The 26,855-nt window shown below is 55.0% G+C and overlaps 3 protein-coding genes across 3 annotated transcripts; 2 read left to right on the top strand and 1 right to left on the bottom strand.

Moving 5' to 3' along the window:
- Positions 1 to 1,817: 1,817 nt before the first annotated feature.
- On the top strand, positions 1,818 to 6,798 carry CLDN15 (claudin 15; the record flags this gene model as incomplete). Its single annotated transcript, XM_080704704.1, has 5 exons — positions 1,818 to 2,034; positions 5,252 to 5,416; positions 6,324 to 6,405; positions 6,507 to 6,620; positions 6,702 to 6,798. 5 exons carry the CDS (start codon positions 1,818 to 1,820, stop codon positions 6,796 to 6,798), a joined length of 675 nt encoding a protein of 224 aa, XP_080560830.1.
- A 4,034-nt stretch (positions 6,799 to 10,832) lies between these two features.
- On the bottom strand, positions 10,833 to 15,601 carry ZNHIT1 (zinc finger HIT-type containing 1; the record flags this gene model as incomplete). The annotated part of the gene is made up of 5 exons (XM_080704290.1): positions 10,833 to 10,854; positions 10,947 to 11,116; positions 11,242 to 11,321; positions 13,631 to 13,801; positions 15,580 to 15,601. 5 exons carry the CDS (start codon positions 15,599 to 15,601, stop codon positions 10,833 to 10,835), a joined length of 465 nt encoding a protein of 154 aa, XP_080560416.1.
- Positions 15,602 to 16,497: 896 nt separating this feature from the next.
- Positions 16,498 to 23,504, top strand: PLOD3 (procollagen-lysine,2-oxoglutarate 5-dioxygenase 3; the record flags this gene model as incomplete). Its single annotated transcript, XM_080704201.1, has 19 exons — positions 16,498 to 16,612; positions 16,979 to 17,070; positions 17,202 to 17,338; positions 17,444 to 17,607; positions 17,740 to 17,852; positions 18,023 to 18,086; positions 18,597 to 18,694; positions 18,879 to 18,980; positions 19,165 to 19,290; positions 19,400 to 19,521; positions 19,731 to 19,835; positions 19,933 to 20,058; positions 20,334 to 20,475; positions 20,561 to 20,674; positions 20,839 to 20,907; positions 22,017 to 22,121; positions 22,615 to 22,761; positions 23,068 to 23,193; positions 23,349 to 23,504. 19 exons carry the CDS (start codon positions 16,498 to 16,500, stop codon positions 23,502 to 23,504), a joined length of 2,223 nt encoding a protein of 740 aa, XP_080560327.1.
- Positions 23,505 to 26,855: the final 3,351 nt, after the last annotated feature.

Raw genomic sequence — 26,855 nt, 5'->3', positions numbered from 1 at the left:
CCCTTCAAGCTGATGTGGAGGGTCCCATTTGTCCACGGAGCAGCCCAGCCCACACCCTTCCTTCCTCCCTCCCCTTCCCTGAAGCCACGTCCTTGAGACAGCACGGGACATGGCTTTTCCATGGCCCCAGAATCCTGGGAGAGAGCAGTGACTGGAGGAGGGGAGGCAGCTAAGGGGACAACCTGGGATTTACGACTCCAGTGTCCTCTGACCCACTCAGCTGCCTCTTGGCACATGGAGTTTTCCACACTAGGGCCCCCCGCCGGGCTCTTTCCCAAACCTCCGCCCTTCCCTCCCTTTGTCCTCCTGCGCCCTCCCCTTCCTCCTGCCCCATCCTTCGTAGAGGAAGGGGGGCCCTTGCAGGGGAAGGAAGAAGCCCATTTGGCACGGAGGAGGCAGGGGGCCGAGGGGGGTAAAGGGTGCAGCAAGTCCCAGTTCCAGCTTAGGGGATGGGAGACCAGGCTCCACCCACCCCGCTTGCCCACACCCTCTCGTGCCAGGCTGTGCGTGGGCCTGGCTGTTTTGCTTCACTGCATACCTCTCGTTCCACAGCCCTGCCAGGCAGCTGGGCATGGAGAAGAGGGCCTGAGGGGGGCATGGAAGTGCCTGATGGGGGAGGGGAAGTCACACCTTCAGTGCAGTGATATCACCTGACGGCACAGCCCCAGTGCCACTTAGAGATACTGGGAGCTGCTCTGGCCTTGGGGCAGAAAATGAGAGTGGCTATACTGGGACAGGTGCTCAGCCAGGCTTGGGGCAGGGACCAGAAGTTTCTAATCCATCATAATCAATTAATGGAGTGGTGACATTTCCTGGTAACTGAACTGCTTGGAGAGATTAGACGCAGGATCATGTCCCAGGCCTGTGATTTACCCCTGGGGGCCTCTTGGCATCAGGATCAAGCTTGATGCCGAGAGTCAAAGGTCAGCTCAAGGAGGGGTAAATTCAAGTTCAGGAAGTTTGCGGCTCTGGTGCAGGCTCAGTCCTGCAACACCCAGATCTGGGATGGTCCCCACGGATGGAGCGATCTGTGTGGGGAGGAAGCTGTGATCCGCGGTCCCATCTCTTACAACCTGGGAAGCCAGAGGCAGAACCACTAGTTGACAAGCAGGAGAGCGCAGTGAAGCTAAAAGGTCCAGCCCGAACTGCTTTGGAAAACGATGGAATAGGGTTTGAATCCAGGTCGGCTGGACTCCAGAGCCATTGGTCTCTCCCCGCTGCCTTTCCCTTACACACCCTCACCTTTGGAGATCGAGTGTCCCAGCCGCCAGGTCTTCGAGTGCCCTGGGTGGTTCTCACTGAGCAGAGGAGGCGGTCCTGTCTCCTCCGTCCTCGCAGAAGGCTGTGGGGGTCTGTTGGGCTTCATTTTGTCTCCGTCACTCGTGTGTCCCAGCCACCTTTTCTCTCCTTGTCCCTCTTGTTCTGTTCTCTGGCCCCTGATGAAAGCTGAGTCAGAGACAGCCACTTCCCCTTGGCTGCTGATGCCTCCCATGGGGGCCCCTCCGTGGATAAGTCTCCCCCCACCCTCATGGGGCGGGGAGTCCAGGCAGCAGACAGGCTGGGGGAGGGGGTGGACTTTTGGCCGTTTATTCCCTCCATCTCATCAACAGCTGCCGCACAGGCTTAGTTCATTCTTCTGACCTGCGGGGAAGCAGAGACCCAGAAAGGAGGGAGACAGAAACTGGACAGACCTGAGCGGGAGGAGGCAGGCGGAGGCTTCAGCTGGACTTCCCCTGCCCGCCTCCCAGCCTGCTCTAAGACTTCTATCCCCTTCAAGTTCCCTGGGGCCCTAGCCCCTCGGGGGCCTGCGTCCCAGGATGTCGGTAGCTGTAGAGACCTTCGGCTTCTTCCTGGCAGCCATAGGACTGCTGATGCTGGGGGTGACCCTGCCCAACAGCTACTGGCGAGTGTCCACCGTGCACGGGAATGTCATCACCAGCAACACCATCTTCGAGAACCTCTGGTACAGCTGTGCCACTGATTCCATGGGAGTGTCCAACTGCTGGGACTTTCCGTCCATGCTGGCCCTCTCTGGTACGGGGTGAGGAGAGCTTCAGGGAGCAGAGGGAGGTGGGAGGAGAGCCGCCAAGGGCCGAGGGTGGCTGCCTTTGGCCTGGCCTTGGGCGCCGTAAGGGAACCAGGAGGCTGGAATCAAGCTCTGGGTCCTGGGGTGTCGTGGCTGGGTGTGGGGCCTGGTGTGGAACTGGAGTGAGACCTCGGCACGCCTGGCCCCTTGGCCTAGTGACCCTCCATCAGTGGTTATAAGAGCCACTGAATCAAGCTGGCAAGTGCAGCTCCTGCCTCTGAGCTCTGAGCCTTGAGGGAGTGATCGTGAGCTTCATCCTGGCCATCTACAAGCTTGGATAATAGCTTACTGAGAGGCCTCTCCAAGCGCTCATGGCCGAGTCGCTGATCTCTATAGCGCCAGTCCATAGGTGCTTGTGAGGATTAGATTCCACAAAACATGGGAGAGGGTAGCTGGGCACGGTGGCACATGCCTGTAACTCCAGCACTTGGGAGTCTGAGAGATGAGGACTGCAGGTTCAAGGTCAGCCTCGGCAACTCAGGGAGACCCTGTTTTAAATGTTAATAAAATAGGGCTGGGGTATAGCTCAAGTGGAATGCCCCTAGGTTTTGTCCCCAGTATCACACACAAAAAAGCATGCAGAGAGCAATGCACTGTTGGCATGTACGTGCACTCGATGCGTCTTAGTATTCGATTCTGGGGTGGCAGTGGAGGCGCAGCTGGGGCTGCTGGCACGTGCCACACTGCTGGTGTCAGTAGCCTCTCCAAGCGCTCATGGCTGAGTCTCTGATCTCTCTGCCATGCTGAGCTCTAAAGGCCCTCATGCAAGGCTTGGCCGCGGTGGGAATGAGTTGCAGCCGTCTGAGCATTCGCTGTAAGGAGGTGGTAGGGACATGCCTGTGTGTTTGGGGTTCTCAGCAGTGTGTGTTGAGGTGCCCACAGGGCTGCAGCTGACAAGCCAACAGCTCTAATTTAGGCCCTGCCAGTTCCCTCTGATGGCCATAGCTCCTCCTGCCGCCTGCTCACCCCGTGCGATTGGCCACCCATCACCTTCCCTTGCAGTCTCCTTTAAGTCTGCCCCAGGCCGGAGACAAGAGTTGAGGACAGGAACCCTTTGTGGTGCCCCCCCTCCAGCGCTGAGTCCCTGGGAGCCATTATGCTATTCCAGGCTCTGAACTGCATGCAGGTCAAGGGTGGGCAGCAAAGAACTGTGGCCAGCACTGGGCGGGAAGCAGGCCCACAAGACCATTCAAGGATGTTGGAGATGCTGCTGTTGAGCGGTGTGGGGTCAGTGTGGGTCTCCTTCACCCCACTCTTCCCAGACTCTCCCGAGGCAGCTGCAGGGGCCTTGTGCTTTCAGACATCTCTCTAGGACTGTGTGGGGCAAGTGCCACCGAATACCCTGTCGAAGTGAAGCCTGGGGTGCTGAGTGGGCAGAGGGCAGTGGGGGTGGCCAGCTCAGCAGCCCCTGCCTGTCCGGAGAGGGACCCCTTGTGGCACTGATGCTCTTGATCTGCGAGAGGACCTGAGTGCAGGAATGGGGCCAGGAGCTGGCTGAGGGGGGAGGGGAGCAGAGGGCTCCCCTGCTCCAGGCCTTGGGCTTCTGCTTCCATTCATGCTACTTCAGTAGCGTCTGCAGGAACCCTGCAGCTGAAAAAAACGGAAGGATTTAATAACCTGCCTTGAGTCACAGAGGTGGTAGAGGGGGCTGGGATTCCGACTCGTTGTGTCTGAGCTCAGGGCCCAGTTTCTCCCTTCATGGCCCACTGTGGTCTTGAGAGGGAGCCTGTCTGTCACTAATCAACCCCTTTTTAGCCACGTGGCCCAAGCTCTTGCAGGCCCCACAGGAGACTGTCCTTGGGCCACCATGGTTCCCTGAGGGTTGAGAGTTGGGGGTGGGGAGTGGCTGGGAGTCAGGATGTCCTTTCAGAGAACTTTGTTCCCCCTCCCAACCGCCCAACTCTGGCCCTGTCACCTGTTCCTGGTAGGACACAGCCCTTCGCCTTCAGCTCCCATGCTCCCGCCCCGCCCTGGAAAGGGGTGCAAGGTCCTTCGGAGTGCTTCGTAACTATCAAAGACAGAGGGGAGGAAGGTGCCAGGAAGGGAGCCAGTGGGCTCCCTCACCTTGGAGAAGGGGGAAACTGAGGCACAAGAAGACTACCAGCTAGACTTGCTTGGATCCTCCTGGACCCAGGCATCCCACCTTCCAGAACAGAAATTGCCCAGACCCTCTGCCACAGGCCACTGCTGCCCCCTATGGGTTACTCTGGAATTAAGGCAGTTAGAGATGTCACTGGGTGGGACTTGGAGTCAGATGTGGGGATAAGGTGCCGAGGTGCAGTTTCTGTAATATGTGACAGGACATGGGCAGGATCTGCTAATAAGAGTGGTGGGTCTCCACCAGGGGTGACTTTGCCTTGGTTTGGGAGGGTAGGGAATGCTATTGACATCTGGTGGGCAGAGGCCCAGCATGCCACTTACGCACTCTTCAGTGCACAAGTTAGTTCCCCAGAACTAATGATCCAGCCTAAAGTGTCAGCGATAAAGCCCTATATTAAGCCGGGCATGGTGGTGCATGCTTGTAATCCCAGCATTTGCGAGGCTGAGGCAGGAGGACTGTAGTTTGTAGACAGCCTCGGCTAATACTTAGTAAGGTTCTTTGCAACTCAGTGAGACCCTGTTTCAAAATAAAGAATAAAAAATAGGGCTGAGGGTGTTGCTTGGAGGTAGAATGCCCTTGGGTTCTATCCTCAGAATCATACACACACACACACACACACACACACACACACACACCTTTTTTTTTTTTTTTTTTTTGGTGGTACTGGGGTTCCTGGAAGCCCTTCTTCCTCCGGGCTACACTCCCAGACCTATTTTATATTTTTGAAACAGGGTCTCTTACGCCAGCATGGCTGGCTTCGAACCTGCGTGATCCTCCTGTCTCCGCCTCCCAAGCGCGGGGATTACAAGCGTGCGCCACCACGCCCGGCTCACACACACCTTTAATAAAGGTATTGGCAAAGTGTGCCCTGAGCAGGGGAGGAGGAAGGCCCGGGGTGGGAAGGGCCCAGAGCCCAAGGAGGGAGGCTTGGATGGAGCCCAAAGGTGATAGGGAGGACTTGAGGACAGCAAGAAGCCAAGCTGAGCAGGGGCTGTAAGGGGCAGCTCTGTGGCTGAGGGGAGAGGACACGGAGGGAAAGGCTGACGGCTGCGCCCCCTCCCCAGGATATGTCCAGGGCTGCCGCGCACTCATGATCACCGCCATCCTCCTGGGCTTCCTGGGCCTCTTTCTAGGCATGTTGGGACTGCGCTGTACCAACATCGGAGGCATGGAGCTCTCCAGGAAAGCCAAGCTGGCCATCACCGCAGGAGCCCTCTACATACTGGCTGGTAATTGGGGAAGGCGCCAGGTGGGGCAGGATGTTCCTTGGCCAGACTGCTGGGTTCTCTGTCCTCACCTCCGTCCCCTGCTTCTGGCCTCCCTCGCCTTGCCCTTTGCATTGACACCTGCCCTCCCTGCTCAGCTCTTCCTTCTCCCCGTGCTGCCTAGCAGCGTGTCTCTCCAGCCCCGCGGAGCCAGTATGAGGACTTTGAAGCAGAGCGTCTTCTTCCAGTGCTTACAGCCTGGCCAGGAGACCAGTTAAGATGTGCACACACATACGTGCACACGCACACACAGTGCCCACAATGCATAGACAGGCCGCCACTTCGCAGCTTGCATGTTTCCACACACATCACCTCACAATAGGCTTGGAGGTAGGGCGGGAACTGTCCTGTTTCCTAGATGCGAAAGGCTCAGAAAGGGCCGGTGGTGACTGTAGGGCCTGAGGGAGCAGAGTGGCCTGGCCCAGGATCCTGAGGACTCCGCGCTCCTAATGAAAGGGATGGCAGGGCTGGGCAGGAGGCCCTGCGGGGCGGCGGGCTTGCTAGCATGGGTAGGCTGGGGCAGAACGTTCCAGGAGAGGAGAGCAATGACCAAGGCCATAGAGGTAGGAATGGAGGAGGCAGAGCTGGTCAAAAAAGGGGCAGGGATCGGGCACCAGAGGTGGGAGATGGAAGGTGGGCTGGGGTTGGGGTCCTGAGGGTTAGGTTGAGAAGTTGCCAGTTGATTGAAGGAGCAGGAAGATCTGTAGTCTGAACTGGGAGTTAGAAAGTGAATGAAATTGTTGCTCTTGGACTCAGTGTTCAGGTCCTGCCTCAGCCAGCCGCTGCCTGCCCCTTCCCCGGTCCCCCATCGCCACACAGGCAGTGCTGCAGCTGAGGGCTAGGGCACTAGCGCGCGCTCCTGCCTCCCCAGGGGCCTGCGGAATGACTGCCATCTCTTGGTATGCGGCCAACATCACCCAGGACTTCTTCAACCCCTTGTATATGGGAACCAAGTGAGTGAGGAGCCTGCCCGGGGCAGGGAGCTGGGGAGGGAGGGTCAGCCCAGTCCTCCGGGCTCAGCTCACCTCCTGCCCCCACCTTTCTCTCCGCTCAGGTATGAGCTGGGACCCGCCCTCTACCTGGGTTGGAGTGCCTCCTTGCTCTCCATCCTGGGCGGCATCTGCCTCTGTTCAAACTGCTGCTCCTCCAGGGAGGACCCCACCACCAGGTGAGGGATGGGGTGAACGGGCTGAGGAGTAGGGGAGCAAGGGCTGTACCTCCCTGTGACCCAGCCCCCTTCTCCCTACAGATCCCAGCTTCCTTACAAGACTCCCACGGTTGTGATGCCCATCTCGGATGAAGGGGACAGCAGCTTTGGCAAATATGGCAAAAATGCCTATGTGTAGGAGCCCTGGCCTGTGGACCCCACTTCCCTTCCCACTGCCTCCAATAGAAAGGACCAGTGAACCCATCCTCCCTGTAAGAACCTGAGTCAGGCTCTGCCCAAGGCCTGGAAGCCACACCCTGCTCTGGACGAGCCTCAGGTCCCATATCTCCCGCCCCTGCACTCCTATAGGCCCTCCCAGCCAAGAACCACTACTGAGAACTCATGGCTCAGGCCAGACTCCAGAGGGATGGAGGAGTCCCCCTTGTGTGCATTCGATATAAATACATGCATAAATAAATGTGTATTGTGATTGTTAAGAAGTCGAAGGTGTCATGAAGCAGCCAGCTGAGCAAGGGGAGGGGAGGTGGCACCAGGGGTCAATACAGCCCTCAGATCCTAGACTGTCAATCTGGCCACCACTTCTAGGCCATTTTTTCCAGCAAAAAAAGGTGTTACAAGTGATTTCAAGAGTGGCACATTGCCAGACATGGTGGTGCAAGCTTGTAATCCCAGCATTTGAAAGGCTGAGACAGGAGGATCGTGGTTTGAAGACAGCCTCTGCTACTTAGGGAGACCCTCTGCAACTAAGTGAGACCCTGTTTCAAAATAAAGAATAAAAAATAGGGATGGCAATACAGCTCAGAGGAAGAATGCCTTTGGGCTCCATCCTCAGTACAGAAAAAAAAAAAAAAAAAAAAAAAAAAAAAAAAAAAGAGCAGCACATAATTACTACTAAGAATCACCAAGGACAGACATGGGAAGCCCAAGCTCCAGGAAGTTGGAAACAGCAGAGATGCCCCTGCCAGCCGGAGGTAAGAAGTTCCTCCTTTGATTCTCCACCCATTTTCTCACAGCTGCAGGATGGGAGAACTGGTCTAGAGCGGTTTCTTACCTGGACCTGAGCATGGACTTTAGAAATAGGTCGCCCTTCTGGACTTCTGTGTCAAACTAGCTGGGTATGGTACCTGAGACTCAATAGCTTTTAGAAAGGCTCTGAAGGGTGTGTGTGTGTGTGTGTGTGTTTGTGTGTCAGTGGTATCCAGCTCAGATCCAGTATGAGTTACAGGCAAGCTTGACAGAGGCCTAGCTCTACCTGGTCACCAGACATCCAAGGGCAGAAGAGGGGGCAGGGCCCTCGCCCAGTGGCTACCCCTGCAGCACTGACTTTAACATGTCCCCCTGATGTCCCCACACCTCCGCGATGGCCCCTTCCCTTATCCATTTGCCTGCATCGACTCTCTTATCCTCACCTTCCTATCAAGGAAATGAACCCAAACTCAGTTCCACAACCGAGTACGTCTATGTGCACCTTAATATGGTCACTAGGTAGACTTTCCATGTCTTCATCCTTCCCACGTCCATGTGTCTATAAAGGGCAGTAGGCACACTGACCCTTGGTCACCAATTGCTGAGCTTGCTGAGTTCCTCTGGCTAGAGGAGAGGGTGGACACCAAAACATGAACCCTGCCCTCAAAAAAACTCAAGCTAAGCGCAAAGAGAAACGTCAATGGCAAGTTTAGCTTTCTGGAAGCATAGTATAGATTTTCCAAAGACCCAATGTCTCCCATTGTGGGGAACAAGCATTCCCTGACAGAAACTGTCCAGGGCTTTCCTTGGGGAGTTCAGGTTTCATTATTTAATTATTTACATATTTATTCATGGTACTGTGGATTGAACCCAGGTGCATTCTACCTCTGAGCTAAACCCCCAACCCTATTTTTTATTTTTATTTTGAAACAGGGTCTCACGTTGATGACAGTCTCATGCTTGATGAGGCTGTCCTCGAACCTGCAATCCTTCCGTCTCAACCTCCCAAGTACCTGGATTACAGGCGTGCACCACCGCACCTGGCTGGGAGTCCTGATCTTAGGTGGGGTCAACTTCCTAATGTTTGTGGATGACCTACGGAGCTAATCAGCATCAGAGCAATGGGGGACCGCTGGGCTCAGAATCTGTCCTCTCAAGGTCATTTGGGAAGGCGTTGTGCACCACTGAGGAGGGAGATCTTACACCCAGCAGAACCCGCGTGACTCACCACCAACAAAATATGAAAAAATGCCCATGAAGGTTCATATGGAAATGAACCAAAAGGAGACCCCGACACAGAAAATCTGTGAAGACAATGTTTCTCAGTCAAGACACAGCCTTTCCTATATGTTTCTGGCTTGAGTGTACTTCCTGGTGTAGAGTGAAAGACAAAGGGAAGGGGGGAAGGCTTCAGATCTCAGAACTCCCTTTCTTAGGAGGGACACGAGCTGCAGCTAGCAAACTGGATTCCTGGTGTCCCCACTATCACTGCACTAACAAACCATTCCCAGATGCCCGAGTACACTATCTACATAGATTTTGTAGCTCAGGAATCCACGTGTTTAAGGCACAGCAAGAGGGCTTCTCTGAAGTCACAGGTGGGGAGACTCAAGGCTGAAGGTGACTGCTGTTGTCAGGGCTGGAATCACCTAGATGCATGCCCACCCCTGCCACAGAATCCTGGGCCGGAGGGCTTGAGGGCTTCGTTCACCTGAGCCCGTCACCTGTGGCCCCTCTGTAGCTTGGGCTTCCTCTTAGTATGGTGATGTCAGCCTCAAGATAGCTGGATTTCCCACATGGTGGTTCAGGGAGCCATAAGTAAGTGACCTGGCCACAAGACAGGAACTACACTGCCTTAATGACAGTATGGGCGTCACACTTCCTCACATCCTCTGCGGCTGGCGCAGTCATAAGCCTGCCCAGACTGCAGAAGGGGACAGAGAGCACACCCTTTGATAGAAGGATAAAGAATTTAAGAGCCATAGCCAGACATGGTAGTGCACACTTGTAATCTGAGATAGGAGGATCACAGGTTCAAGACCAGGCTCAGCAACCTAGCGAGACCCGTTTCAAAACAAAAAATAAAAAAGGCTGCGGGGCTGGGGAGGATTAGCTCAAAGGTAGGAATGCCCCTGGGTTCAATCCCCAGTACCACACATACCAAAACTTTTTAAACCATTTTTATACTACCATACTTGGCTATTCTCTAAGCCTTATTGTCGCCACTGTCCAATGGGAAGCTGTTACCATCACTTGCCCTTGCCCTGCTGAAAATGTTCCTTTCAGAGAAAGGGAAAGCAAATCCTCAGGGGGGGGGGGGAAACTGCCCCAAGAAATGGGAGGAAGAGCCTAGGAAGGTGCTAAAGCACTGACTCTGCACCTCATTAATAACTTTATAAGGTCATTCACTTAAATACTCACAAAGCCCCTGCTTTGCTCTGTGCTTAACAAGGCTACTCCAAGGAGCTTAGGAGCTTAGATTGCAATCCACTTAGACAGGGTGAGGGTCTGAGAAGGTCTGGTACCACATGAGTCGGAGCACGAAGGGCCACCAAGGACAGCAGCCCCGACACGGGAGGAACCCCTACCCTGTGTTTCCCAGGGACTTCTGGCATCCTGTGCTGCTAGTAATTTCACACGTACCGACGACAGGGGCCTCCTGAGGACGATTGCTTCCTCAGGCCGGCAGCGCCAAGACAAGGCCCACCTGGCTGCTCCCATTTGGTTAGGTTCCAGATTACAAGGGGCTGACTCCCGCGGTATCATTCTGCCCCTTCCCCGGCCCTCGAACCTAGCTGTACTTCAAAAACACTAACAGGAACTAGAGAAATAGAAAGCAAAACCAAACTAAATCAATAACCAAGAAAAGACCTAAAAAAGCCACCAAGAAAGGCAGAGACCGGAGACATGGGGGTTGCAGGAGAATGGGATGGACTTTTATGGTCAGGAACACAGAAAGGCAGACAACGGGAGGGGTGAGTAGCAGGTCAGAAGAAGAGAGACAGGGCGGTGAGCAGGAACAACAGGTGGCTTGTGACCCTCACCTCACACACCCTGCGACCAAGCAAGCAGGCTTCTCGCACCAGGCGTTTTATTACCACAGCACTCTTCGGGCCGGGCCCGCCCGACAATAGTCCCTGGAGTAAGACACAGCTTTGCCGGCCACGAGTGACTCCTCCCTCCGTCCAGGGGACACACCCTCTCTGGTGATCTGTGAAGGACCTCCCTCTCTGGAGGCGCCCAGGCTCACACGGTCCACTTCAGACACCTGTCGGCAGAAAGGAGTCCCAGAGGAGGAGAGGGGTCTAAGGAGGCCGTGGGGAGGAGGCGGGGTGCAGAGGGGTGAGGCCCCAGGCTCACCTGGTCTCCTGGTGTGTGCCCAGACAGCGCACGGTGCAGTAGCGCGCGCCACAGCTGACACAGGTGTACGGGGAAGGGAAGCCGCACACGGCACAGAAGGGGCGCTGGGGCCGGGCTGGGGGGCCTGCGCAGGCTGTCAGGTAGTTGGGGCCCTCAGCCACACTCAGGTTCTGCGGAGACACACACGGTGGGCAGCCCACTCCTCCACCCACCCACACAACCAACACCACCAGGGCCCAGGATCTCAGCTGGCTCCTCCTTCCCAGTGGCTCTCCCAGGATGGCCCCTGTCTCACCTGCTCCTCCAGCAAGGCCTGGAAGTTTTTGCGGAAGCGGAGTTTAAAGTGATCACCTCGAGTTTTCTTCTTTTTCTTTCCTAGGGTGCGAAAGCAATGAGTTGCTTGATCTCTGCCAAGAAGGACACCACCTTTTTCTGGCTTATGGCTCCTGAGACCCAAAGGTCCAGTCCCTGCCCAGGCACTCATGCACCTGGGGTCTGAACCTGCCCCTACTGACCAGCTTTTGCCTTTTACCCCCACTTCTCCAATCCTAGCCCACCACCATCTCCAAATGCATACGGCCTATGTCAGTGCATCTTCTCCATGTCCTGTATTCTACATACATGAGGAATGACACAGGTGTAAGGGGAAAGGAAGGCACAGGAGCATGCCTGTAATCCCAGTACGTGGAGGCTGAGACAGGAGGATCACAGGGCTCAAGGTCTGCCTCAGCAGCTTAGCAAGATTCTCAGCAAACTAGCGAGACCCTGTTTCAAAACAAAATACTGTGGCACACACTTGTAATCCTGGTATGAGGAGGCTGAGACCAGAGGATCGAGGTTCGCAGACGGCCACAGCTACTTAGTGAGACCCTCCACAACTTAGTGAGACCCTGTTTCAAAATAAAGAATAAAAAATAGGGCTGTGGTGTAGCTCAGAGGTAGAATGCCCCTGGGCTTAATCTCCAGTACAGCCAAAAAAGAAAAAAAAAAAATTTAAATAGCTGGGGCTGTAGCTTGGAGGTAGAATGCCCCTGGGTTCAATTTCCAATACGACCAAAATAACACTGGGTGTGGTGGTACATGCCTGTAATCCCAGTACTTGGGAAGCAGAGACAGGAGGATCACAGGTTCAAAGCCAGCCTCAAGAATTTACAGAGAGCCGGGCGTGGTGGCACACGCTTGTAATCCCCGCGCTTGGGAGGCTGAGACAGGAGGATCGCACAGGTTCGAAGCCAGCCTCAGCTACTTAGTGAGGCTCTCAGCAACTTAGTGAGACCCTGTTTCCAAGTAAAATATAAAAAAGGTCTGGGAGTATAGCCTGGAGATAGAAAGCCTCTGGGTTCCACCCCTAGTACCACAAAAAAAAAAAAAAAAAAAAAAAAAAGAACTTAGAGAGACCCTTAGCAACTTAGTGAGAACCTCTTTCAAAATAAAAAATAAAACAAGAAGCCGGGTGTGGTGACACAGGCTTGTAATCCCAGCACTCAGGAGGCTGAGACCGGAAGATTCAGTTTACAGACAGCCTCAGCTACTTAGTGAGGCCCTATGCAACTTAGTGAGACCCTGTTTCAAAATAAAGAATAAAAAATAGGAGCCGGCCGGGCGTGGTGGCGCACGCTTGTAATCCCCGCGCTTGGGAGGCTGAGACAGGAGGATCACACGGGTTCGAAGCCAGCCTCAGCTACTTAGTGAGGCTCTCAGCAACTTAGTGAGACCCTGTTTCCAAATAAAATATTAAAAAAGGGTCTGGGAGTATAGCCCGGAGGTAGAAAGCCTCTGGGTTCCACCCCCAGTACCACCAAAAAAAAAAAAAAAAAAAAAAAGGGAGCCGGGTGTGGTGGCGGTGCACGCTTGTAATCCCAACATTCAGAGGCTGAGACTGGAGGACCATGGTTTGCAGCAGACAGCCTCAGGTACTTAGTAAGGCCCTCTGCAATTTAGTGAGACCCTGTCTCAAAATAAAGAATAAAAATAGGGCAGGGAGTGTAGCTCAGAGGTTGAATGCCCCTGGGTTCCATCCCCAAGCCCCCCCCACACACACACAAAAAAAAAAAAATAGGGCAAGGGTGTAGCTTGGAGGTCAAATGCCCCTGGGTTCCATCCCCAGACCCTCAAAATAAATAAATAAACAAACAAACGAATGAATAAATATAGGGCTGCAGATAGCTTAGAGTGCCCCTGAGTTCAATCCACAAAACTAATAAATAAATAATAAAAATAAAATAGAGGCTGGGTGTGGTGGTACACACTTGTAATCCTGGTACTTGGGAGGCTGCGACAGAAAGATTGCAGGTCCACAGCTAGCCTTGACAACTTAGTAATGCCCTTTAAAACTTAATGAGACCTTATTTCAAAATAAGAAATAAAACAGGGTTGGGGCTGTAGCTCAGAAGTAGGATGCCCTTGTTTTCAAACCTCAGTACCACAAAAATAAAATAAATAAAATAGGGCTGGGGTGTAGCTCAGAGGTAGAAAGCCCCTGGATTCACTCTCCAGTACTGCACAAAACGAAAAGAGAAGAAAGCAAGCAGCAGCTCCCAGTCATAGGAGCCAGTCCTTGGCTGAGCCAGAAGGAGCTCCAGGGTCATCTGCCTCCCCGCCCACCGTCCTTCCACAAGCCCTGAGCTGTGCCCGCTCCCCTTGCAAGTCCTGTCTCCGCAGCCCAGTCCCTCCCTCTGCCTCACCAGTGTCTGCGTCATCGTCAAACTGAGGCAGCCTCTTGCCGAGCTGGGGCAGGCCTGCGTGGGGGTCATCTTGGAAGTTGTCATTCTCCAAGGCCTCGAGCTGCCTGTTGATGCGACGCTGGCGGGCAGCCCGGTCCAGCACCCGCCGCTGTCCAGGGTCCTGGGAGCGAACTAGATGGGGCAGGACAAAAATTAATGGCAAAGAGGAATGCTGGGGCAGCCTTGCAGAGGGGGCAGGAGTGACGGTCCTCTGGTCTCATTCCAGTCACCATGCCCCGGCCCAGATTTCCTCCCACTGTGTCAGCCTTCTGGCACTGCTTCCTCCCAGCTAGCTAGGACAATTTCAGTCCCGCATATCTGTTTTCTGAACCTCTGGGCCCAATCAATGAAGCCCCTCCTGAAGGCCTCCCACTGCTGCATAAGTCACACCGCTGCGCCCAGGGTGGAGGCACTAGGCACCCAGGGCTCCCGGCCCCACTGAGCCTCTCACTCAGTCTTCATGCTCAGCAATCTCACTTGCCACCTCCAGGGAGATAGGGAAAGCCACGTGCAGACAAACTCCCCTTTCAGCTCATCCTCAAACAAAACTGCTCGGCACCCATCTTCTCCATGCCAAGTAAATTAACGCCTCTCCAAGCCTGCTGCTGAAGATGGCCCTTTGCCTCCAGCTGAAGTCTATCCCGCCCTTGGCATCTTCCACAACTCCACCTCAACTGAACACTCCCTTCAGAAGAAAAGCCTGCTAGCCTCTCATGAGTCCACCAAAGTCCAAGGCACTCTCAACGTGTGTGTGTGTGTGTGTGTGTGTGTGTGTGTGTGTGTGTATGTGTTTTAATTTGGTACTGGGATTGAACCCAGAGGAATTCTACTGCCAAGTCACACTCCCAAAACTGATTTTAGTTGAGGCTGGCCGCAAACCCAGATCCTCCTGTCTCAGCCTCCCAAATGCTGTGATTATAAGCGTGCCACTACACCCGGCTCCCATAAATAAATTTAAAGAAACACACTAATGTTTTTTCTTATTTTATAAAGAAGGCCAAGAGGCTGGAAGGCTAGTTAAGATATTGAGCTGGGTGTGGTGGCTCATGCCTATAATCCCAGTGCTTGGGAGGCTGAGGCAGGAGGATCACAAGTTAAAGGCCAGCTCAGCAGCTTAATAAGACTCTCAGCAACTATGCAAGACCCTGTTTCAAAATAAAAAATAAAAGGGCTGGAGTACAGTTTGGAGGTAGAATTCCCCTAAGACAGACAGACAGACAGACACACACACACACACACACACACACACACACACACACACACACCTCTGCTTCATTACTCCCCTGCCTTAAAAGCTTTTATTGGCTATCCACTTCCTCCCCATGAGTTCAAACTCCTCGGCTGTGTATACAATGCCTTTCAAAAGGTAATTTTGTCCCATACCTCTGGCTTCTGTTACCATTTGTCTACAAGCTGCAACTATGAATTTGTCTTCATAAACGACTAGCTTTTTCTTGCTTTACTGCCTTTGATCCTAGAGTTCCTCCACTATGCAAACCCGTAACTCTTTTAAGACTCAATCCAAGCGTTTCTGTTTGTTTCCTTCCAAGCCTTCCCTGTCCCTTCCTTCCCAGAAGCTGGGTTGGATGTCACTGCAGCCCAGGCGCCGCGCCCCTCTCTGCCATGGCACACGGCACATATCACTCTGAAACGCAACAGCAAGGCTGGTAGTGCGTCTCCTTTGCAAAACGCTAGCCCGTGGGTTAACTGGGTTCTTTCTCCTTTCCATTCCCAGCGCCTGGCTTGGAGCAGACATCAATAAAATACCGTGAATGCGTAGCTTAGGGACTTCCTAATGCTAAGACCCAAGGGCTGATGAAGAGATTTGAGACGAATAACCGGGTAAGGAAATCCTGGACGGGGTCTGGCAGTGAAAGGCGCAAGGAGACAACTGCCCGGGGATCACCTACCCGAAGTTTTCTTCTCCACCATTTGCGCAACACAGCTGCCGGAAGAACCTACTGCGCATGCGTACTAAACTCCCGCTGGGCTAGAGGTACCGCCACTTCCGGCGGCGAATACTTATGCGCGTGCGCAGAACCATTCCCACCTCTTGGAGTCGTTACGTGGTGTTCCCTTGGAGACAAGAAAGCTTTCCGCCATGTTTAATCGGGGCAAACCTACTTCCGGTCTGGGTGTAGTGCAAATTTTGCGAGAGCTTCGAAATGGGGCATTTTACAGAAGTGGTGGCGGACGTCTTTCGAGAAACATCATTCTCCTTGGGCCTCTCTGAAAGTCCTATCACCACAGGGGCAGCCCGTGGAGCTTTTGCCCCGATAGTAGAAAGGGTGAGCAGGACTAGTAAAGTGGGCAGGTTTGAGAGGGCAGCCCAGGAGTCCCTGGAAGCCCTCGGCCGAATGCTGGGCCTCCAGCTCCCGGCGGGCTCCCCGTCTTCTTCCCCCGCCGCCCCACCGCGGCTCCCCGGCTTCCGCCCCGCCGCTCGGGACCCCGCCGTGGCCAGGGCCCGCCCCCGCGTCCCGCCGGACTCTCCGCGAGGGGTCACTTCCCTTCCCGGGTTTCCTCGTGTGTGGAGCAGGCAGCCTCTGACCACAGCCCCGGCTCCTCCCCGGCAGCCCCCTGCGCTCGCCCGGCCGGCCCGCACCCCGCGCCCCGCACAATCCTCGCCTTGTCTGCGCGCCTGCATCTCCAGCTTTCTGTCGCCTCGGGTTACGCCTTTTTTTTTCAGGGCGGAGCCCCGGGCCCGCTCCTCCTCGCAGTGGGCGACTCAAGCGCCCGGATTCCTCCTTCCCAGAATCTTCTCTCGAGTTGGAAGCCAGGCGCGCCGCCCAGCCTGCGGGCCTCTGTGCCGCGCGGGCCTAAGCCCAGCCATGGCCTCGACCTGCCCGGGACCCCGGCTCCTGCTTCTGCTTTTGCTCCTGCTGCCGCCGCCTCCTGCGGCCTCGGCTTCGGACCGGCCCCGAGGCAGCAAGCCGGTCAACCCAGGTGAGAGCCGGGTGGGCGCTGGGCTGACGTGTTGGCTCGCCCGGGGTCGGGGGCTCCAGAGTGTGTCCAGCCTCTCCCCGGCCCAGCGCGCTCCCACGGGCCCAATTACGAGACCCCTTGCCCACTCTCCACCTTGAAGTGGGGTTTCTAGCTTCCCCAGGGCCAGCTGGTCCCAGATTCCTGGATGTCACTCCTGCCTGACTCTTGCTGGGGTCGAAAGGTGTCTGGGCGTGAAGAGTTTAAAAGCAGTTTGGAAAGAACAGTAATGGAGTTGGGAGGAGGAAGGGGTGGGAGCCTGCAGACAGCCAAGCACGTGGGGCACGGAGTCCCCATGAGTCTCAAGTGCCAATTCCTGGCTGGTGACAGAGAAGTTGCTGGTGATCACCGTGGCCACTGAGGAGACCGAGGGATACCGGCGTTTCCTGCGGTCTGCAGAGTTCTTCAACTACACTGTGCGGGTGAGGAGGGGCCTCTGGGAGAGGGCTCCCGTAGGAGGAGTGGGGTGGAGCCGGGCGCCTGGGTCCCGTGGTGAGCCTGGTCAGCCCTTGAGGACTAAATCCCTCCTTGGTATGGCGGGGCTCTCCCACAGACCCTAGGCCTGGGAGAGGAGTGGCGAGGGGGTGATGTGGCTCGAACAGTCGGTGGAGGACAGAAGGTCAGGTGGCTAAAGAAGGAAATGGAGAAATATGCAGACCGGGAGGACATGGTCATCATGTTTGTGGACAGGTAAAGGGGCTGGGGACCGGGAGAAAGGAGAGGGAGAATGTGGGGAGGGATAAGCTGCTGGGGTGTCTAGCGGTTTCCCTGCTCATCTTCCTCGTCCTTGTCCAGCTATGATGTGATTCTGGCCGCCAGCCCCTCGGAGCTGCTGAAGAAGTTTGTGCAGAGTGGCAGCCGCCTGCTCTTCTCTGCAGAGGGCTTCTGCTGGCCTGAGTGGGCACTGGCAGAGCAGTACCCTGAGGTGGACACGGGGAAGCGCTTCCTCAACTCTGGTGGTGAGTGGCGGAGTGCCCCAGGCAGAGAGGCCAAGAGTGGTGGGGCAGGCAGTTCCTGAGAACTGGAGAGGGAATGGGGTCAGGTCCATGGGACCCTGGGAATCTTAGGTAGAATCCTCCCTTGCCCCCCAGGATTCATCGGCTTTGCCCCCACCATCCACCAAATCGTCCGGCAGTGGAAGTACAAGGATGACGACGACGATCAACTTTTCTACACGAGACTCTACCTGGATCCGGGGCTGAGGGTAGGAGGGCAGAGGATGGGGCAGCCCGACAGCCTGGGTGGGGTGGGAGGCCTCAGGCTCAATGAGAGAGAGAGAGAGTGTGAGAAGGGGTTTGGGGAAGATGGAAGGAGAAGAGAGCCTGAAATGGCGCCAGCCCCCCTCAATTCACCTCCCCATCTCATCCCATCCAGGAGAAACTCAGCCTTAATCTGGATCATAAATCCCGGATCTTCCAGAATCTCAATGGGGCTTTAGGTGAGGGGAAAGACAATCAGAGGTGGGCGATGAGGGACCCTCGCTGCGGGGCTCCTGGATTGGGAGGGACTTCTGATAGAAATGGGCTGGTCTACAGCTCACCTGTTGTTAACCCGAGTAAATTTTACTATGCTAGCAATAGTCGTGAAGGTGGAGGTTGGGGTCCCTGACATCTGTCGAGCATGTGCCAAGGTGTCAGGGCTTTACCTCTATGGCTTCATTTAACACAACAGACCCATGAGGTGAGGGTCTCTGGCTTTCTTACTTGGACAGATAAGGAAGCTGGCTCCCTGAGGGCCACTGACTCAGCCCAGGTGTCATGGGTGGCAGCAGTCTGGCCAGATCCCTGAGAAAAGCAAAAGTTCCTGCCCTGACAGAGCCACAGCACAGGGCCTTATGGCCCAGGCACCTCTTTACCCCTTAGAGAAGTGGGGATCCCACATTTAGAGGCACCTGTTGCTTGGCAGCGTCCAGAGAAAGGAACTCTAAAACCTGGCCTTTCTTTCCCAGATGAGGTGGTTCTAAAGTTTGATCGGAATCGTGTGCGTATCCGGAACGTGGCCTACGACACACTCCCTGTTGTGGTCCATGGAAATGGTCCCACTAAGGTGCCCCCAGCGGCCTTGGCTTCTGACCCTGCCCACCCCGAGCCCTGGATTTTCCCAACTCTCCTAACCCCCTGAGCAACATGGACGCTGGAAGGGCTTCCTCCACGCCCTGCCACCTGGGGACCTAACCCCTTGCATCTGCCTGGCTCCGTGGCTTCAGCCTCTCTCCATCTCTCCCTGACAGCTCCAGCTGAACTACCTGGGAAACTATGTCCCCAACGGCTGGACTCCCCAGGGAGGCTGTGGGTTTTGTGACCGGGACCGGAGGACACTCCCGGGGGGGCAGGTAAGGAGGGGTTTTGGGGTGGCCTTGAGGACACACTGAAGCAGGGATGCATGGTAGGCAGGCACAGGGCAAAGCTTCTGGGTACCCAGACCCGGCAGGAGGACGGCGGCTGGGTGGGTGGTGGGAGTCAGGGAGGCCCAGGCTCTCCCCTGAGCGCTGTCCGCTCCCCCGTTGCATCCTTCAGCCTCCCCCCCGGGTGCTTCTGGCCGTGTTCGTGGAACAGCCCACCCCGTTTCTGCCCCGCTTCCTGCAGCGGCTGCTGCTCCTGGACTACCCCCCTGACCGGATCACCCTTTTCCTGCACAACAACGTGAGCCAGCCTGCAGCCTCTCCCCGCAGACCCCCTTTCCTGCCCTATACCCCACTCTGCTTCCCACCTCCCCTGATATCTCATCCCGTCCCGCTGCCCCTTCCTCCAGGAGGTGTTCCACGAGCCTCACATCGCAGACGCCTGGCCGCAGCTGCAGGACCACTTCTCAGCTGTGAAGCTGGTGGGGCCAGAGGAGGCCCTGAGCCCAGGCGAGGCCAGGGACATGGCCATGTGAGTGAGCTTGGGCAGAGGGGTGTGGGCTGCCACCCCGGGCTTCCATACCCCTTCCTTAACACCTGCCAGACGGTGGAAAGCCTGGGGGAGGGAAGACCAGCCACCTCTTCCCCAGGCAGGGATGGGGGTTCTGCCACCCATGGTCCCCTGTCCTGCCTGCTCTCCATTTTGACTCACCTGTTCATTTGTGGGTCTGTCACCTCCAGGGATAGCTGCCGGCAGGACCCCGAGTGTGAATTCTACTTCAGCCTGGACGCTGATGCTGTCCTCACCAACCCCCAGACCCTGCGCATCCTCATTGAACAGAACAGGTCGCTGGCCCAGCTCAGCCACCGCGCCCTTCCCCGGGGCGTGGGCTCCCCGAGGCCCTAGCCCTCTGCCCAGCCCTCACCCCTGCCTCCTCCACAGGAAGGTGATAGCACCCATGCTGTCCCGCCATGGCAAACTGTGGTCCAACTTCTGGGGCGCCCTGAGCCCCGACGAATACTACGCCCGCTCCGAGGACTACGTGGAACTGGTGCAGCGGAAGCGAGTGTGAGTCTTGCCTCGGCTGCAGCCCCTCCCCCTGCCACATAGAGGCCGTTCCCTCTCCATGCCCCTGCGCTCGGGGGTCCTGTGGGGTCACCATTCAGATGTGTCACAACTATGGGGTGTGGATCAGGTGGTCATGACCAGCGGGGCTTGGAGGGGGACGTGAAGCCCCTTTGGGCTTGGGGACTGAGGTGCCCTGAAGGAAGGAGCCCCTGAGATGATCTAGGCAGAAGGTGGGGGGCCGCCCACCTAGCTGACCCTGGCATTGGTGCCTGCAGGGGCGTGTGGAATGTGCCCTACATATCCCAGGCCTACGTGATCCGAGGGGAAACCCTGAGGACGGAGCTGCCCCAGAGGGAGGTGTTTTCAGGCAGCGATGCTGATCCAGACATGGCCTTCTGTAAGAGCCTGCGGGACAAGGTGAGCAGTTAGCCGGCCGGGAGGTAAGGGGCAGCCACCTAGTGTCACATCCGCCCCTAACACACGTGCCCACCCCCTGCGCCAGGGCATCTTCCTCCACCTTAGCAATCAGCATGAATTTGGCCGGCTCCTGGCCACTTCCCGGTATGACACGGACCACCTGCACCCTGACCTCTGGCAGATCTTCGACAACCCTGTGGTGAGTGGGGGATCCCTTGCCCAGAGAATGCCCTTTCCCTGCCCTCTGATAAGGAGCATGCTCTGCCTGAGGGTGCCCCCACGCAGGGCCTTATACTGTCTGGGGAGGGGTAGCCCAGGGGTAGGAAGAAAGAAGGCCCTACTCAGGTGCCCCCCTCCCCACAGGACTGGAGGGAGCAGTACATTCATGAGAACTACAGCCGTGCTCTGGACGGGGAGGGGCTGGTAGAACAGGTGAGCTGCCGGACCGACCCACTGGGAGGCCAAGCCTCTTGGACCTTTTATGGGAATTGGTGATTTTCTTTCTTTTTGTAAAATTAATTTATTTTACTCTCTCTTTCTTTCTTTCTTTTTTTCTTTTCTTTTCTTTTTTCTTTCTTGCAGTACTGGGGATTAAACCTAGAGGCCTCCAAGTTACACCTCCAAGTTACACTTTGAGCCCTGTTTTTTAATTTTAATTTGAAACAGGGTCTCACTAAGTTTTGGAGGGCCTCACTAAGTAGCCGTTTAAGCCTCCCAAGTGCTGAGATTACAAGTGTGTGTCACCGCGCCCGGCTATGGATTGATGGTTTTCAAACTGAATTCCCAGCAGTTTTCTGTTCAGGCAAGAGGGAGGCCAAGGCTGAGCAGATGGGGCTCCAATTCCCAACTCAGGCATTCCTCAGAGTGACATGTGTTCTGTTGAGTATATAGATAGTTGTCAGTTTACAATTGTGCTACCTCCTGATAAACACCTTGTACAGCCCCAAATTGTAGTTGGTCATGGTGGTGCACACTTGTAATCCCAGTACCTCAGAGGCTGAGACAGTAGGAACACAGGTTCCAGGACAGCCTCAGCAAGTAGTGAGACTCTCTTCAACCTAGAAGAGCCTGTTTCAAAAACAAACAAACAAAAAATCAGGCTGGGGGTATAGCTCAGAGGTAGAATGCCTCTGGATTCCATCTCCAGTACCAAAAAAAAGAAAAAAGCCCCAAGTTGTAAGTTGAGTTGAGGACCATAGGTACTGCTGTTAAGCGTGAACTTGTACCTTTATGGAGGGATGCGCTAGCTGGGCACACCTGTAATCCCAGTACTCAGAAAGCTGAGTCAGGGCAATTTTAGGTTCAAAACCAGCCTCAGCAACTCGGTAAGACCCTGTTTAACAATAAACAAATAAAAAGGGCCTGGAGTACAAGGATGCACTGCTGGAAAAGGGTTTGAAAACCACTATCCCTCTCTGCTGGGCCTGAGGGCCCTGACTTTGCCCTGCCCTCCCCTGTACCTGCCTCTGGTTTGCTGCTTGCCACCTTCCCCTCTTCTGTGAGCCTCGTCCAGCTCACCCAGCTCTACTCCTGTTCCCTAGCCATGCCCAGACGTGTACTGGTTCCCGCTGCTGTCCGAGCAAATGTGTGATGAGCTGGTGGAGGAAATGGAGAGCTTCGGCCAGTGGTCAGGAGGCCGGCACGAGGTGAGGGCAGGGAGGGAGGAGGGCTGCCGGAGGGGGATGCTGGGTCTGATGGAGGGACAGTGGAATCAGGCAAGTGGGAACTGAGAGAGGGACCCAGCTGGGGGCGGGGGGGAGCCCCCAGAGGTCCAGCTGCACCCATCCATCCATCTATCCATCTATCCATCCATCCATCTATCCATCCATCCATCCATTCAAGGAATACTCACCTTGCTGCTGGCTTAGGTAGTGCAGATCACGGTGGGGAATCCCACAGGCAGGAGCCAAGCAGGAGCCCTTGGCCCAGATGTAGGAGGAACAGGGTGTTTCCCAGGAGAGGTGACACCTTTCTGAGACTTAAAGGCCCAGCAGCATTGAGCCAAGCCAAGCAAGAGAGAACTGTTCTGGATGGAGGAACCCAGGTGTTAAGGCCTAGGAGGAGGAGGAAGGAGGCTGGCACTCCTCCAGGGGGACTGTGCTCAAAAGAGGTAGGTGGCTGAGTGCCCCTGGCCCGCAGGACTCGAGGCTGGCTGGAGGCTATGAGAACGTGCCCACCGTGGACATCCACATGAAGCAGGTGGGCTACGAGGACCAGTGGCTACAGCTGCTAAGGACGTATGTGGGGCCCATGACAGAGAGCCTGTTCCCTGGCTACCACACCAAGGTAGGCCACCACACCTGCCCCCATCCTCTGGTACTCTCCACACCCAGCCCAGGGTGGAGGTCTGCACAGAGCCCTCTGGGCTCCTGCAACACCTGGGGCTCCACAGAAGGGGGCCCAGGAACCAGCTGCCACAGGAGGGCAGCCCGGGGAGGGAGCTGCAAGGCCAAGCCCTACGGCCAGCTCTAATGCCAATTAGCAGGAGCCCCCTCCCCTGTAGCTCCTCTGGGGCGGGGGGGCATGGCATCTCCATAGAAGACCCTTGGACCCGCCTGTCCCTCCTGCATCGTCTCCCTTGTGTCCCCACAGACCCGGGCGGTGATGAACTTTGTGGTCCGCTACCGGCCAGATGAACAGCCCTCTCTGCGGCCACATCACGACTCGTCCACCTTCACCCTCAATGTTGCTCTCAACCACAAGGGGCTCGACTATGAGGTGAGTCCCGCCCCTCCCGCTTCAGGCACAGCGGGGACACACACTCTACCTTGGAACCTTCCTCAACCCTGGAAGCCCTCCTCTCATGTCTGGCTGCCCCCCAATCCCAGTATCTGCTCACCCTCTTTTTTTTTCCTGTTTCCTTCTCTCCCCAGGGAGGTGGCTGCCGCTTCCTGCGCTATGACTGTGTGGTTTCGTCCCCCAGAAAGGGATGGGGGCTCCTGCACCCTGGCCGCCTCACCCATTACCACGAGGGGCTGCCCACAACTCGGGGCACTCGCTACATCATGGTGTCCTTTGTTGACCCCTGACACCGACCACTCTGCCAGACCTTTTCTGCCATTGTGCCTTCTTGGGGGGCCTGGCCCCCCATCCTTGGAGAAGGGGCTCCGCCCATCCCTTCTTCCTGAGTGTATGTCCCATGTGCGTGGGACTAGATGTCACCTCACCCTCAACTCACAACCCTCTCAGGAAGCTCCTGGAGTCCCCTGCCCCTCCCCGCGGCCCCCCAGGGGTCATGAGGAAAGAGCTCTGGGGGTTCCCCATGTGATAAGTTATTAAGGTTTCTCAGCCTCCCTCCCAGTAAAGGAGGATTTGTAAATCTCGAGTCTGTGTGTCATCTTTGATCTCTGTTGACCCAGTCCCCCTTCCTGCCACCCAGAGTGGAGAAGGGCCTGCTTTACACTGAAGGAGGAAAAGGGAGAAGCAGGGTGTTAGCCCTGGGACCACCCTGGCAGCTTCCTGGGCCCATCTCCTCCTTTCCTTTGCTTCCTGGGCTGGCAAGTGCATGAGGAGGACTGAGCAAAGGGAGGAGGCCGGGCCAGGTGCAGATGGACTGCACAGGAGGGGTGCCAGCCCTGAGAGGCTCCAGGGACAGTGCAGGGGAGGGAGGGCCCCCTGGAGGCCTGTGCTCTGATGAGAGGACAGGGTAGAGCCTGACAGTGCTCTACAGCCAGCTTGGACCAAGCTTTCAGTCTGGTTGGTTCTGGAAAAGGGACACTCCAGAGGGTCAACCCCAGGAAGCCTCCTGGAAGAGGGGACTATGGAGCAGCCTCCGGAGGGAAAAATCCTCCAGAGGGTGGGCCTGGCTTCCAGCCTCTGGGGGACAAATGAGCCCTTGCCCAAGACCCCTGAGGCTAGCTGGGGACAGAAGGCCACTCCCCTTTAGCTTGGTCCTTCCCAGCTGTACGCTAAAGTCTTGAGTTTCTCTCTCAACTGCTTTTTTTTTTTTTTTTTTTTGGTACTGGGAATGGAACCCAGGGGCATTCTACCTTCAAGCTACACCCCCTGCCCTATTTTTTATTCTTTATTTTGAAACAGGGTCTCACTGAGTTGCAAAGGGCCTCACTAAGTAGCTGAGGCTGGCTGTGAACTGCAATCTTCCTGTCTCAGCTTCCCATATGCTGGGATTACAAGCGCGTGCCACCACACCTGGCTTGTTCGTCCGTCCTTCCTTCCTTCCTTCCTTCCTTCCTTCCTTCCTTCCTTCCTTCCTTCTTTCCTTCCTTCCTTCCTTCCTTCTTTGTCTGGGGATGGAACCCAGAGGCATTTGACCTCCGAGCTACACCCCCTGCCCAATTTTTTATTCTTTATTTTCAAACAGGGTCTCACTGAGTTGTGGAGGGCCTCACAGGTAGCTAAGGCTGTCTGCAAACTGCGATCCTACCTCCAGGCTACACTCCCAGACACCTATTTTTTATATTTTTATTTGGAAACAGGGTCTCTTAAGCCAGCAAGGCTGGCTTCGAACCCGCATGATCCCAAGCGCGGGATTACAAGCCTGTGCCACCACACCCGGTTCTTTATTTTTGAAACAGGGTCTCACTTAGTTGCAAAGGGCCTCACTAAGTAGCCGAGACTGTAAACTGTACTCTTCCAGTCTCAACCTCCCAAATGCTGGGAATACAAGTATGTGCCACCACACCTACCTCGACTGCTTTCTTTTGGAGGCCTCAAAACTGGAATGTCGGTGGGCGTGGTGGCACAAGGTTTGTAGTCCCAGTATTTAAGAGGCTGAGATAGGAGGATCACAGTTCAAAGCCAACCTCAGCAACTGAGTGAGGCCCTCTGTAACTTAGCTCCTATTTCCAAATAAGAAATAAAATTGGGCTGGGAGTATAACTTGGAGGTAGAATTCTATGGGTTCAATCCCCAGTACCAAAATTAATTTTTTTTTTTTTTTTTGCGGGTCTGGGGATGGAACCCAGGGGCATTCTACCTCCGAGCTACACCCCCTGCCCTATTTTTTTTTATTCTTTATTTTGAAACCGGGTCTCACTGAATTGCAGAGGACCTCACTAAGTAGCTGAGGCTGTCCGCGAACTGTGATTCTCCAGGTCTCAGCCTCCCAAATGCTGGGATTACAAGTGTGCACCAACACACCCAGCTTTAATTAACTAATTAATTAAAAAAATTTAAAAAGCCAGGCATGGTAGCACATGCTTGTAATCCCAGCATTTGGGAGGCTGAGACAGGAGGATCATGATTCAAGGACAGCCTCAGCACTTAGGCCCTTTGCAACTCAGCGAGACCCTGTCTAAAAAATAGGCCTGGGGGTATAGCTCAGAGGTAGAACACTCCTGGATTCCATCCCCAGTACTGCAAAAAAAATAAATAAATAAATAAATAAATAAATAAATAAAAGAAAAGAAAGAAAAAAGAAAAGAAAGGAAGAGGAGACAGACAAGAAGGAAAGTAAAATATAACTTTAATATAAGAATCTGGAGGTGAAGTGCTTCAGTCTTACTCCCCAAACCAGTTATCTTTCCCAAGCTTGACTCTCCCAAATTCCTGGGAAATCTGTAGATCCTAGAGTTAACAAAACAAAACAAAACAAAACAAAAAAAAAAAAGTAATTGCCCTGTGCATTGATAAGACAGGTACAATATTTTGAGAAACCTATAATTTAAGACACTCTCCAGCTTATCTGTCAACCAGATAATGAAAACCCCAAACAGCCTGAGGACCCTAAGGTTGACCAGACCCCCAAGACCACCAGGAGCCGCCTCAGGGACAATTCAGTAGTATTTGTAGTATTCAGTAGTATTTGTAGCCCACCCCTTACAAAAGTGCCCCATAAGAAAGCCCTAAGCTCCCCAAAATGCCTTTCTCAGCTTGAGGTGGCCCGCATTCTTTTTTTTTTTTTTTTTTTTTTTTTGGTACTAGGAATGGAACCCAGGGGCCTTCTACCTCCGGGCTACACTCCCAGACCTATTTTATATTTTATTTGGAAACGGTCTCTTAAGCCAGCTGAGGCTGGCTTCGAACCTGCACGATCCTCCTGTCTCAGCCTCCCAAGCACGGGGATTATAAGCATGCGCCACCACACCCGGCTCACATTCTCTCTTGAATATGTATTTCTTCCCTTTTCCCCAAATAAACGTCTATGTCTTTGACTGGCATGTGCTAAAAATTCATTTCTGTCATGTTAGCCAAACACCCTGCAGTTGAGGACTCACCCTAACACACCAATCTTCAGCCTTTCCCACAGGCCCTCCTCTCCAGCATATCTCCCCTCACAGAGGCCTGAGCTGCTCCCAAGGGAATAAACCCTCTTACATCTTGGATACCAGGGACCAGGGCCAGCGAATAGAGGGTTTTCCAGTTGTCCTAGCTGGTGTAGAAAGACCTGCCTTCCATGGGGACCTCCTCCAGCTGTGGCC

Source organism: Muscardinus avellanarius (assembly GCF_963383645.1).
Source record: "Muscardinus avellanarius genome assembly, chromosome: 10".
Lineage (NCBI taxonomy): Eukaryota > Metazoa > Chordata > Mammalia > Rodentia > Gliridae > Muscardinus > Muscardinus avellanarius.
This window is presented reverse-complemented; position numbering and strand designations above follow the sequence as displayed.